The sequence below is a fragment of the Azolla caroliniana genome, unplaced genomic scaffold, assembly GCF_043228905.1.
Source record: "Azolla caroliniana isolate FFs.n. ecotype wild unplaced genomic scaffold, voAzoCaro1.0.p SCAF_22, whole genome shotgun sequence".
Taxonomy (NCBI): domain Eukaryota; kingdom Viridiplantae; phylum Streptophyta; class Polypodiopsida; order Salviniales; family Salviniaceae; genus Azolla; species Azolla caroliniana.
The window spans coordinates 12,135,535-12,147,754 of record NW_028230457.1 but is presented as its reverse complement, the minus strand read 5'-3'; the positions used below and the strand labels follow the sequence as shown (position 1 = coordinate 12,147,754).

Genomic DNA, 12,220 nt, shown 5'->3' with positions numbered 1-12,220 from the left:
CCCAGTCAGAAGCGTGCCACGCCCGGTAGGCACACACCATGTCTTGTTTGGTGCGTTTTACATGAGCGAGAGTTCGGTCCGACATATCATCGAGTGAATAATGCGAGCAAAATAAATGGAGTGAAGAATGTTGTGTTTTGTTCTGTCTTGCCACTTGTGTGTGTATTTTAGGGTTTTGGAAGGAGGGTATAGTATGTACATAGTCTGGTTTTGGGGGGGCATTTCCGGAAATACAGAAAAACTCAGAGTGACAGGGGAGAAGAGGAGGGAAATTGAAGGATAGTTTAGTAACCCTAATCCTAAATCTTCAACAATACATTCAAGACACAGACACACAGACAGACACAGAGAGTAATATTGTGTGCTACCACTCGTCGTCGCCATGAGCAAATCGGGGCAGCCTCCAGATCTCAAGAAGTAAGTCTCTTGGTCTCTCACTTAGGGTTAAGAGTGTAGGGTTTAGGGTTCACCTTCACTGTTTAAGGTTTAGGTTTAGGGTTTTCTCTATAGACCTCAACAAGTCAGTCGCTTCTCTCTCTCTCTTTAAGATTTAAGTTTAGGGTTTTGTTTATGGCTCTCAATAAGTCAGTCTCTCTTCTCTTTCTTCTCTCTCTCTCTCTCAGATTTTTTTTTTCGGTTTTGAGCTGTGCTTTAACCTTTTCGGATTTTTGCCTGACGTTTTTGCTCTTTTGTATGCTGCCGCCATAATCTTTAGGTACATGGACAAGAAACTCAACAGTGAGTTCTTCTTCTTCTTCTTCTTTTACAATGTTACTGCGAGTCATTTTTTGGTGTTTATTCTGTTCTTTCTTGCTTCTCATTTTTTTTCACATGATTCTGGAGCAGTTAAGCTGAATGCAAACCGGGTCGTTGTTGGGACTCTGCGTGGATATGATCAATTCATGAATCTTGTCCTTGATGGCACGACAGAAATTAATGGAAATGAGAGAAATGAAATAGGCATGGTGGTAAGTCTCATCTCTCAACTTTTAAAGTAGAAAATATAACTAAAGAAATTCATTACGGGGAAGAACAAATTCGAAATTTTCTCCTCTAATACTCTGGAATACAGAAAGTACCTTGCCTAGCTGTACGGAAAAATTTCCTAATGTTATAGAATATTGGTAAAGCAGTTCATAAGTCATTAACTATTCTCCGAACTACTAACATGATTTCTAAATGGCATTGATACATTCTGCAATGTAATCTTGAAAGTCATTGTAGGATAATAAAATAAGGCTTATCGCCAGGGTAAAGTCAGAGACAGACAGACTTCTTTAAGATTTTCTCTTTCTTGCACTGAGATAGGAGGTGTGTGTTGGCATTGGGGTAATATGGCTGAAGGAATATGTAGAATTATAATGCTTGTCATTCCTTTTTAGTGGTTTCTGTGTGCGTTGATTTGTTTCATCTTCTTTCATCACTTTGTGTATCGATCCAAAGCATTGTTCAGTAGATGATTTATTTCTCTATATAGCATAGTTTTACCATTGTAAACATTTTTAGCCTCTGAGTCCACCCCGTTAGTATGATCTTTTGTAGTTTGGTTGAGCTAGTTGAGGATCCTTCTTGTTGCACTTTTACAAGACTTTTGGAAGTATGTGAAATAGTTCTTTCTTTTCTATTTTAGTTTGGTTGTAGTCTAAATCTCTCCTTAAGAAAATTCATACCAAGTGGTTGTACATTGCCTTATGTGAACCAGAGCATTATCGTAAATTTATATTACTAGAACACATCAAGATTTACTTTGACTTTACTTTGAGACTGTAAATTTATTTAATTGTAAGTTTTTCATTGCATTTATCACCATATGCTGGGTAAAAGAAATGTAGAAATAGAAGAAAGTGTATTTTCTTGTTCCCAAAAATAAGAAACAGAAGATATTTGTTTTGAAATTAATAATATAACCAAGATATATACAAAGCACGTTAATATTTAATGTTCACAACAAACCCAAGATAGCAATGCATAAAAAATTATGATGATTTACAAAATGAAGAAATACAACACATCTTTAAGGTATAGAATAGAATCAAATAGATGCAAAGAAAAAATTGTGGGTTGCGGGCCGAGGAAAAACTGTAGAAACTAGACTTTTATTTTGGTGGAGGCATATGAAATTCAGAGTTTCTCCCTAAAGGAACTCTTGCTCTGATGCATCTGTTTTAATTAAGCGCCAAACTCGTGACTAGGATACACAATGTCATGACGTCCAAACTATTATATATTTTATATTTAGTTTTAAAATTGGTCCACGGACACCTGTTACCTCTGCTTTGGTGGCTGGGCTTCAACATTTGTTGTCTTTAAATGTTATTTGAGCAATTTGGAGATGTGTTTATTTGTTTTGTAGTTAAGATTGTGTATTAACATTCAGTCATTTGATTGTGTTGCACATCTATGTTTGATTTCTCTCTCTAGCTTCTTTATGCTGGGTGCATTCTGGTTCTGCTTTAAGAAGTTTGTTGTTAAAGTTTCTTGTCTGGTTGATTTAATTTTATAGGTGATTCGGGGGAACAGTGTTGTAATGATCGAAGCTTTAGAGCCCGTCAGTAGACCAATACAATAAATGTTGCCTTCATTTCGGAAAAACTACATTTTCAGTGGCAGTGCTAAGTAATCAAATGGTGCGAGTTAGTGCAAATGTAGAGCACTCACGAACCTGATTCTTCTACTGATCCTAGTGCAGAATCTGAAACTTTTCTGGTTTAATCAAATACAAATATTGCAAAGTAGATACTTTTAACTAACAGCCTATGCATAATATACATTGGGTGGTCAGGTGTTTGTGTTCATCTTTTGCTATTTTAAAAGGCTGTAATATTTATGTCCAGCTGTTAAAAATTAGCAAGGACTGACTCAAAGAGATCGTGTTTGAGTTTATAAACCTGAAAACTAAGAAGTTATGTATGTACCTCCTGATATATTTGTTTGAAATTAATTTACTTGAAGATGAACAAAAAGTAAGTTACTTGGAACTAAAGGTCTTATCAATAGATGGTTTATTAGAATGTATCCTTCAACCATACTCAAAAGTATATGTTTATGATAATTTCTCCAGCCTCGTGTCATTGGTTATTTAAAGTCTTGCAATTTAAATCCATGCACATGTGTTTGGTTGGTAATTTGATTATAGCAATGTCAGAATATGTTTAAAGAGTCTGCACGTGAAAATCTGTAACATAGCCAACACCACCCAGAACTCAAAATAGTGACTGGGTTAAAGGCCTGATTTTTTTGGGGATTTCTGTGTCTTGGATTTGAATAAAAATGGAACTACTTCCGTTACCCTAAATTTTCTTAGGGGCTAACAAATGCTAATGAGATCTTAGAACATTGACCTCTCAAACCAATTGAAGATGCCACCTAGAAATCTTAATGAATTTGTTAAATGCCCCATTTTGGTAGAAGATATCTGGGTAGTGGAGCTGAATAAAAATGAAACTTCTTTTCGTCTTTATCCCAAATTTGGTAGGGGTTTCAGTTCATAACCCATCTTGTCCGAATGCTGATGAGATGTTAGAATATGGAACAGTCTGACTATTAATGGGTAGTCTGAGAACAGTTGAAGATAATGCTTTGAAAGAAACAAAGATCAAATGTCAAAAACTTCTTGTATGTCTTTAGACTGTTTAGTAACCTATTCTTTCTCGAATCTCAACTTCCTATGCAACAAGATTTGTATGGCGTGATTTAATGTTCGTTAGACTTTTGTCCAGTTTAAGCTTATTTTTTTAACATGTAGGTTTGTACTTTGAAATGATAACTCTAAACATGGTTGGAAAAAACCATGCTTTGAATGTAAAGAATATGAGGGTGATTTGAGGAAGGATATATTTGTCATCAATTTCACACAGCCACCACCTTGCATTCTCGTTTTCAACCCAAAATCTGTTGCATAGAGATTTCAATTGTGATTCATGCTTTTGGTAGAGATCTGCAGATGTATTAAAATTAAAAATAGAGGAATTGTGGAGTGTTTCAATATATTATAAAGAATTGTGAAGTAAAGGATATGCAACTTGAGTGCATTAGAATATGCCGTTCATTCACTTGAAATCTTGATTCTTGAGAACTAACTCTATTTACATCTTCAGCATTGCAAACTTCAAAGCTCGTGATGTCTCGCTATTTATTTACATCCATCCTCCAGTAACTGCAGGCAAGGTTGTAAAATTCTAAATGGGACTTTTCTCATTGCTTCAATACCACCTCTTTCTTGCATACCTCCGCACATATATTACAAACTTACAGAGAGCAAAATTTCATAAACACTATTATATAAGCCCATTAACCAAATCATCCATCCGCAAGAAAAGAAAAATATGGCGCACTTTCGGCAATACTCAGAATAGCTGTAGACTGCAAAACATGCACCATTCGTGTTCTTAATTCCTCCATTCCAGGAAGTGCTTCGCCACCAGTTAATGCTATCCTGCAAAGAAAACCATAAATCCTCTAAGAATCCTTCTTTAATGAATTCCTTAATGATCATTATTAAGTGTTAACTTCATACAGGAATTAAATCAATTAACAAACATATTTTCAGAGTTCTTTTACTGTGAGTGAAATTATTGATATAGACTAAACCAAACTACACAACTTGACGAATAGTTTAAGATATGAAATACAGTAGCATCTATACACCGGTGCTTTTGGTCTTGCAGATATGCTCACTGGGTATTACAATCAATAATGCAGCTGGTTTACAATATGCAAAGCTTACTTGAGGCATTACAAGGAAATATGGTTCTCATACTAATTTCAAGGAGGACATTTCGTACCATTTTGACCATGTATTCTTGCCTGACTTGTCATAGTTTTTTCCGAGATTCTTTGCACATGTGGTTTATGGGGGAAGAAGTAGAATGAACAAATAGACATTTTGCATTCTTCATGATTGTTTCTATACATGCCACTTGGAAGTAGTGAGATGGATGTTGCAGAACAGCCTTATAGCCCTCCACACTACGTTCTCATTCATGCAACTTAGAGACTAGTTTAGGATCCTTGTAATAGTTTTTACAGTTATCATATTCTCAGGCACATTTATTGTTTTGAAGTAAAAAAGGGTAAGTTTTGCTCAAACGTCAAAGATCTTGCCTAATCTTACAAAAATACTCAACATCTTAAAATGAATTAATGACTAATTGAGACATTGAGGATTTTTGCAAAAAGAAAAATCACACAGAAACAATATCATGAAGCTTTCCTATTTACTCATTTGATCAAAAACAACTTCACAGATAACGACTGAAAACATTGTCCTTACCTTGCTAGCATATTTACAACATGCATTACACCTGCAACCTGAATTTGCACAGTACCAGACACTATAATTCTCCATAGCCACCTGATTATGAGATTATTGTAAGTCCATTCCCACCCCTGTAAATAAATAAATGAACAAATGCATCCTTCAGCTTATTTACTTTGTTAAATCATGCAATATTCAGGAATTTAATTTGGAAACTCATCATATCAGAGAGAAACTATTCTCTGGTCAAGTTGAAGAAATTTGAGGGGTGAATATACATATAAGACTTACCATGAAAGTTGATATCAATTCCAATGCCCCAACCGCGTCTGTATACTTTCTTTGCCACTCTTTCAATCTGTGAAGATCAGTTGTCTCACACAATGCAGGAAAATCCTTTGTTTCAAGTATTTTTGAAGATCTATTCTCTTCACATAAACTTGATTCTTTTTCTTGAACACTTTGAAACATCTGTCTGTGTGTACTGCAATCTTCACTCTTCTCTTTTGGATCAGGATTAGACCCTGACACCAGGGCCTCATATGAACCAAGAACATATTGAATAGCTGCCACAGCTTCCAACACAACATCCTCCACATTTGACCTTCCTCTTGCATCAAGGGCTTTGGTCAGAACTGCCAATCTCATTGAACTTGGCAGTACAGAGCTCTGAGCGGTTTCATTGCTTTTTACTTTTTCCTGTTCAACACTAATCACAAGCTCTATGATGATGGAACAAATAGCACGTCCGAGGAGATCATCTGCCTCCACCACAAATGCAGTGTGTCCACATGTGGAAGCAAAGGAAGAGAAAACTGTAAGAAGCCATGTGGTATCCTTGTCACAGCAGCCAAGAAGCTCATAAACCACATTTTGCAAGTGATTCACACAAGAAAGAACTTGACATAATCCAGCCAATACCTTACTTCCAGCACAGACATCCTCCAATGTAGCCTCTGAGTACCGAAATGACATGTAATTTATGTCATTTCCTACTCTTGGAGCCCTAAAATCATCTAGATTGAAACATTCCAATCCTTTGAAAGTCAGCACCGTTATCTTGCCTTCATTCAAAAAACTCCCTAATTGGGCAAAGACACTGTCAAATATTAAATTGGCTGCATCTCTGAATACTGCAGAACAAAGGAAAATATTTAAGTGAGAAGAATCAAGCCAAAGATTGATCCAATTCATACATAAATGTTAAAGAGTCAAAACACTTTATACCAGATCTGACGAAGGCTATAAAAACCTTAATAAAAGAGTCTATCGGATTCAATTTAGGATGCTGGCCTTCTTCTTTGCTTTCCACCTTCACAAGACCTACCACAATAGATATAAGACTACACGCTATATATCTGCAAGGGAACCACCAAAAGTTTCAAAATGCACACACACTAAAAAATCGACAATGCAAACAAAAGGTTCAATTTGATATTTCCAGGCAGGAAATTCTTCTGAAATGTAATATATCCTGCTGAACTATCATACTTACTGGATAGGAATATCTGCATTGTCAATCCTCAGACGGAACTCTTCTCCACAGTTCATCACCTCTTTATCAGAATGTGCACGTGAAAAATAGCCTTCAAGTTCAATGACACTAATACATGCAGCTATGACTTTGGTTTTGACTTCCAATATCTCCAAATCAAATGCTTGAATCAAGCACACTTCGTGAGGATTTTGGCAAAGAGAGTTAGCTGGTGGTATGCCTGAGATATTTTCTGTTTCTAATATTGATCCTTTATCTCCTTGCAATTGTGCAGTTGAGGTACCCTCTGTTAGCAGAATTAAGTGATTTTCTATTACATCTAACCTTTGTCGAGCAGAGGAGATCTCCGAAGCTCTGAACATTTCTCTATCTTGGGAAGAACACTCAACAGTTGCTCCACGGTTATTGTTGGGGTCTGCATCCTTCTCAACCATAGAAATGACCCCATTGGAATCTTTAACCACATTGTCCAATTTCTGTATAGCACAAGGATGACTTGATGTAGAAGCATTATGGTGTAGTGGCAAAGGCAGCAAAATATCAAGAAAGTTGTTGATTTCATCCATTGTGTTTTTATCAACAGTTTCAAATGCAGGATTATCAAATTGGTGCTCTCTACTTTCTTTATCTAATAGAGTGTACACGTCGGGCCCAAGTTTATCTGTAGATGCATTGTCAGGTAAAGAAACTGACTCATGAAGTGAATCAGAATTTAACACCTGAGGAAGAACCACATCATAGGTATGGTGAGGTATGCTAGTGTCAGAGTGAAATGGCCGCTCTTCAATCTGTTTATCCAAGGTGGTGTGCATGTCAAGCGCATTGTCTGGCAAAGCTGTGGCTTCCTTGGATGCGTTGAAGTTCTCCATCTGATTTTCCAAATGTAAGACAGTTTTTATCGAGTTCAAAACAATAACATCTGAATCCTGTCGAGATTCAACCATTTCCTTCTCAGCATCCATAGGTATGATACCTAGTTCAGAGACATCATTAGCACATCCATTACTTCTGGTATTCACTAGATCAACCTCACAACCAGACTTTCCATTCAGCTCAACCCTCACAGAGCTTCCAACCTTACGTTTAGCACTTTGCATCCCAGCTTCTGATTCAGGTAGTTCTGTTATTAATTTGACATGATCCAGTTCACCATTTTGCATCTCATGAATATTAGTGAATTCAACATGACACGCCCCAACGGTACATTCAGACTTTGGATCTGACTCAATCCATTCAAGATGATCAATAAAAGATGCCGGATTTTGCTCAGTCATTGGGGAATGACTATCAGCTTTAGCACTCTTTATTTCAGTGTCAGCACAACCATTGGTTATTTCAGTGAAATTGTTAGGACCAACATACAGATTATCAACACCCATTTTGCACACAGACTTTGTATTTGATTTGATCATTGAATTACTGTCATGTTCCACACTACAGATCTCTGATCTGTTGAGATTTTGCTGAGCCTTATCTTGGTTGTTTACCATCACACAAGAAGCTTCTCCTGAAACGGAGTTTAAATACAAACCCACCTCACCCCTAGACGGAGAAGGTATTTCTGGTAAAGTCGGTGACAATGGAGTTGTGTCTCCAGGCCACCAGAAATCATCCAAATCCTCATCACTATGTTCCAGACCAAGTTCTTTATTTTTCTTTGGTCCATTTTCGATAAGATTGGTCACATTTACTGCTTCACCTCTTGAGTTGTCTTGTCTTCCTCTTTCCAATATTGCATGTGAATTTGTATGACTGATGATTCTGAGCTCCTCGTGTCCACATTCTTCTCTTGACTTATATTGACTTCCCCTGGGTAAAATTACATTCGAACTTGCATGGCTATTGCTTCTAAGGTCCTCACGTCGACTTTCTTCTCTCTCTCTACTTATCAGTTCCTGATGCCAAGCTTGAGACTGCAAGTGTGTGAGATTACTTTGATGTAAACCAGCACTATGTTCGATACGAGTTATTCCAATGCCAACACTAGGTGAATCATTGTTTTCAGATTGTCCATGTGACAATGATCCTCCATATCCCGAGTTCATTCCATGTGCAACTCTGCTCAAATACCTAATATTGCGGCATTTGTTGATCTCATTTTTCCCGACAATATTCTCTTGACATACAGGATCTCTAATAAAACTATCTTTACTCTTTCTCTTTTTATTTACTATCCATTTGGGGGGTTCATCCTCTGTCATCAATTTTCGCTTCCTTGAGTTGCTGGCTTTCTCCTTTTTGGTTGAAATTTTGTGTTTCTCCGTCTTTGTTGATTTTTTTTGTTCATTCTTTTCTGGTGATGATGCATTTCCTAAACAGGTAAAACTACCACTTTGACTCGGCTTCAGTAATGTTTTCAGTGCTGCAAGTTGATGCTCAATTTTACGATGAGACTTCTTTTCTTTTTTAAAAAGCTGCGCAATATCAGATACTATCTTCTTTGAGATATGCCAGGTCTCTGCGCTTGTTTGTTTGTCGTTACCCTGCACAGTAGATTATTATACTTCCTGTATTATTTGACATATATAAAAATAAAACAAGTTTTTCTTTTTAAATTACACACCCCTCTTATAGCTCTCTTTTCCAGGATGACAACTGATTGTTGCAAAGTTTTCACTGCCTGAGTTGCATTTCTCGCCTCCTCAGATGCTGTATTTACCTGAAATCTAAAATTTATGAGCATTCAATGACTCTTAACTGCAAATATAAGAATAAATGTAAGGCACAATAATTATTGGACCTTTTTCATGGCATTATTCTCTAGACTTTGTAGTGACTGTTGAAAAGATTTCACTGTTTGAGAGGCAGCATTGGCCTTCTCAAATGCTGTGTTTACCTGCACAGACACAATTCCTAATTCAGCAAATGGAAAGAGGTAACTGAAATTCCTTACACATCAAAGAATTACCTTCAGCAGAAGGCCATGTTCCAGTGTTTGGAAGGAGCTCTGCATGGCATTCATTGCTTCAGCAGCAGCACTGACACCTTGAACAGAAAGCTTAACCTGGAATTTGAGAACATTGAAAAGAAAGAAAAAGCATAGTTAAAATGCAGTACGATGTGATTACCTTGATACCTTTGTAGGAAAAGAGATGGCAAAAATCAGCTTACTTTAGCATATAATTGAGGTATATTATCTCAATATATTGATAAAAACACATTGATTAAATAAAATATAGTAAAAGAAGCATACATTAATATTAAGGTATGATTGCCTCAGATATGGTTAAGAAACTTACTAGAAGGAAACCATCTTTAGCACTAAGATATGATTATCAAACCATGTCAATTTATCTATTACCTCATTCCTTATTTGCTCAACTTCTTTCTTATCAGATTTCTGCCTATTTTCAAGAGCCCCTAATCGCTGTAGAACCTTTGCAAGCTGATCTTTGACTGCTGCAGAATCCTTCTCTAACAACAACCGAAGCCTTTTCTCCTCTTCTGCTTTCTTCTTTTCGTCTTCTGCACGCTGCCTCTCTTGTTCACATTCTATCGAAGCACAACAAGATTGTATAAATAAATAAACAATCGCATTTAATTTGTAAAACAACAATCAGGTGAAGCTTCAGTTGTCATATCATATCGTGGAAAATTACCTTGACGAAGGCTCTCGTTGACTTTAAGAACCTTTTCTGTGGCCTCTAGCTTTTCTTGCATCAAAGAAATTGCTTGCCTAAGCTTTTTCCTCCCCGCTTCACTTTTCTCCAATTTTTCGGCCAACTAAACAGAAATCAAAAAATCAAAACAAACCTCTTTCTGCAAAAAAGGGGTCTCCAATGCAAAAAATACAGAAAACCCATGATAAAAAAGGAAGAACAAAATTGGAAACCGCAATAGGTGCCTTCAAAACAACAGAATACACTGATATTCACATAGATTTATCAATCTGGCTGTTTGTTTAACCTAATCAGTCATCTAGGTAAACAAAGCTTTGCTTGCGTATGGAGATAGATGCTTGATAAAAAAAGGACCTTTAAACTATATCCTCTTCAGAGTTATGAGCATATACAACCAATGGTTCCTGTGGAGTTTCCATGTTGTTAATGCTATTCTAGGCCAAATATGTGCTCGCTTGAACCTTTGAAGATAGAATGCTAGATAAAAAGAGCATTCAATCTAAGGTTCATAACCAAACGTGCAGCCATTCTGGTGACTTTACATGCTGTTTAATGTTATAGTTCAATGGTTCCTTGTGTAGTAGCTGCTAGAGAATAATAACGAAGTACTTTGGATATTTCGATTACATGATCAAAGTCTCTACACAAGTGTCAGCAAAACTAATTTGCAGCTGATTTTCTTTATCAAAGATGAGAAAAGAGAAGTTCAGACGACATGGGGTAAAAGCTAGGAAAGAAAGATTTAATCTTCTTAAAGCTCTCAAGAGGGATGAAGTCTACTTGAAGCCTCTGAAAGAGACAAAGAAATACCTTAAAACTGAGGAGAAAACAAAAAGCGGAAACCTGAAAAAGCCATGAAGCCTTCACAAAATCGACGAAGAAGAAGAGATGATAATAAACAGTACTAGCCTCCGTTAGATATTCACGAAAAAATATAGGAAATCTTCTGAACATCTTAGGAGAAATACTATACAGAAAAATGATAAAAATTAACTAGAAAAGAAGGAAGCTCAGAGTAAAGGTTTTCTAAAAGCTTTGCAGAAAGCTTGGGATGGATCTAAAGAGAAAATACTTCGCTATAGATTGAACAGCGAAGAAATACGGGAAGGTGGATGGTGGATGGAGAAGGATAAGATAGAAGAAGATGGCGACAATGAGCGAACAAGAATGAAGGGAGGGAGGAGGAAGGAAGAAGAGGTGCATTGAAGAACTAACCTCTGACGGGGAGAGAGAAGCCATGGAAGCTCCACTTCTTGGATCAGAAGGCGGCATGTTGTTAAAATTGAGCTCTCCTCCGCCTCCTCCTGCTCCTGCTCCTGCTCCTGCTCCTTCTGCTGCAGCATCAAGAAGCAGAAGCAGAAGCAGAAGCACATGAAGAAGCGGCGGAAGAGACAGCAGCAGCCATGGCGGTACACATAATAAACCTTCAATGTCTTTCTCTCTCTAAATATACTGCATATACATATACATACATACATACTACCCTCGTCTCTGTGTTCCTCTCTCTCTCTCTCTCTCTCTCTCTCTCTCTCTCTCTCTCTCTACCTCCTCAGTTTTCTGATATTCGCCCACGAATACCCCCCCCCAAAGAGATGAAAGGGGTATTCTTAGTAATTTCCAAATCTCTCTCTCTCTCTCTCTCTCTCTCTCTCTCTCTCTCTAACCTTCAATGTCTTTCTCTCTCTAAATATACTGCATATACATATACATACATACATACTACCCTCGTCTCTGTGTTCCTCTCTCTCTCTCTCTCTCTCTCTCTCTACCTCCTCAGTTTTCTGATATTCGCCCACGAATACCCCCCCCCAAAGAGATGAAAGGGGTATTCTTAGTAATTTCCAAATC

At 37.1% G+C, this 12,220-nt stretch overlaps 2 protein-coding genes across 4 annotated transcripts; one reads left to right on the top strand and one right to left on the bottom strand.

The window, feature by feature from the left end:
* Positions 1 to 294: 294 nt before the first annotated feature.
* LOC147850062 (putative small nuclear ribonucleoprotein G) lies at positions 295 to 2,910 on the top strand. The gene is made up of 4 exons (XM_087337294.1): positions 295 to 417; positions 716 to 738; positions 847 to 968; positions 2,504 to 2,910. Exons 1-4 carry the CDS (start codon positions 383 to 385, stop codon positions 2,567 to 2,569), a joined length of 246 nt encoding a protein of 81 aa, XP_087193420.1. The 5' UTR covers positions 295 to 382; the 3' UTR covers positions 2,570 to 2,910.
* Positions 2,911 to 3,939: 1,029 nt separating this feature from the next.
* On the bottom strand, positions 3,940 to 11,680 carry LOC147850061 (uncharacterized). 3 transcript variants are annotated; one of them, XM_087337031.1, is made up of 11 exons: positions 11,588 to 11,680; positions 10,352 to 10,475; positions 10,054 to 10,244; positions 9,661 to 9,756; positions 9,493 to 9,588; positions 9,316 to 9,411; positions 6,753 to 9,235; positions 6,485 to 6,615; positions 5,549 to 6,390; positions 5,273 to 5,388; positions 3,940 to 4,435 (listed from the first exon to the last, which is right to left on the bottom strand). In XM_087337031.1, exons 1-11 carry the CDS (start codon positions 11,642 to 11,644, stop codon positions 4,300 to 4,302), a joined length of 4,368 nt encoding a protein of 1,455 aa, XP_087193157.1. In that variant the 5' UTR covers positions 11,645 to 11,680; the 3' UTR covers positions 3,940 to 4,299. The 3 variants fall into 3 exon arrangements, with proteins under 3 accessions (XP_087193157.1, XP_087193158.1, XP_087193159.1); XM_087337032.1 differs by lacking the exons at positions 3,940 to 4,435; positions 5,273 to 5,388 and having other exon boundaries at positions 5,844 to 6,072; positions 6,179 to 6,390; XM_087337033.1 differs by lacking the exons at positions 3,940 to 4,435; positions 5,273 to 5,388 and having other exon boundaries at positions 5,844 to 6,018; positions 6,179 to 6,390.
* Between the last annotated feature and the right edge of the window lie 540 nt (positions 11,681 to 12,220).

Bases quoted from the DNA above. Each gene is read 5' to 3' on its own strand.
- LOC147850062 (XM_087337294.1), top strand. From the start codon at position 383: ATGAGCAAATCGGGGCAGCCTCCAGATCTCAAGAA. The intron at 418-715 runs GTAAGTCTCTTG...CATAATCTTTAG, and splicing joins CAGCCTCCAGATCTCAAGAA to GTACATGGACAAGAAACTCA. The intron at 739-846 runs GTGAGTTCTTCT...ATTCTGGAGCAG, and splicing joins CATGGACAAGAAACTCAACA to TTAAGCTGAATGCAAACCGG.
- LOC147850061 (XM_087337031.1), bottom strand. From the start codon at position 11,644: ATGCCGCCTTCTGATCCAAGAAGTGGAGCTTCCATGGCTTCTCTCTCC. The intron at 9,757-10,053 runs GTAATAGATAAA...CTCAAATTCCAG, and splicing joins TTGAGCAAATAAGGAATGAG to GTTAAGCTTTCTGTTCAAGG. The intron at 9,236-9,315 runs GTGTGTAATTTA...TCTACTGTGCAG, and splicing joins AAAAGAGAGCTATAAGAGGG to GGTAACGACAAACAAACAAG.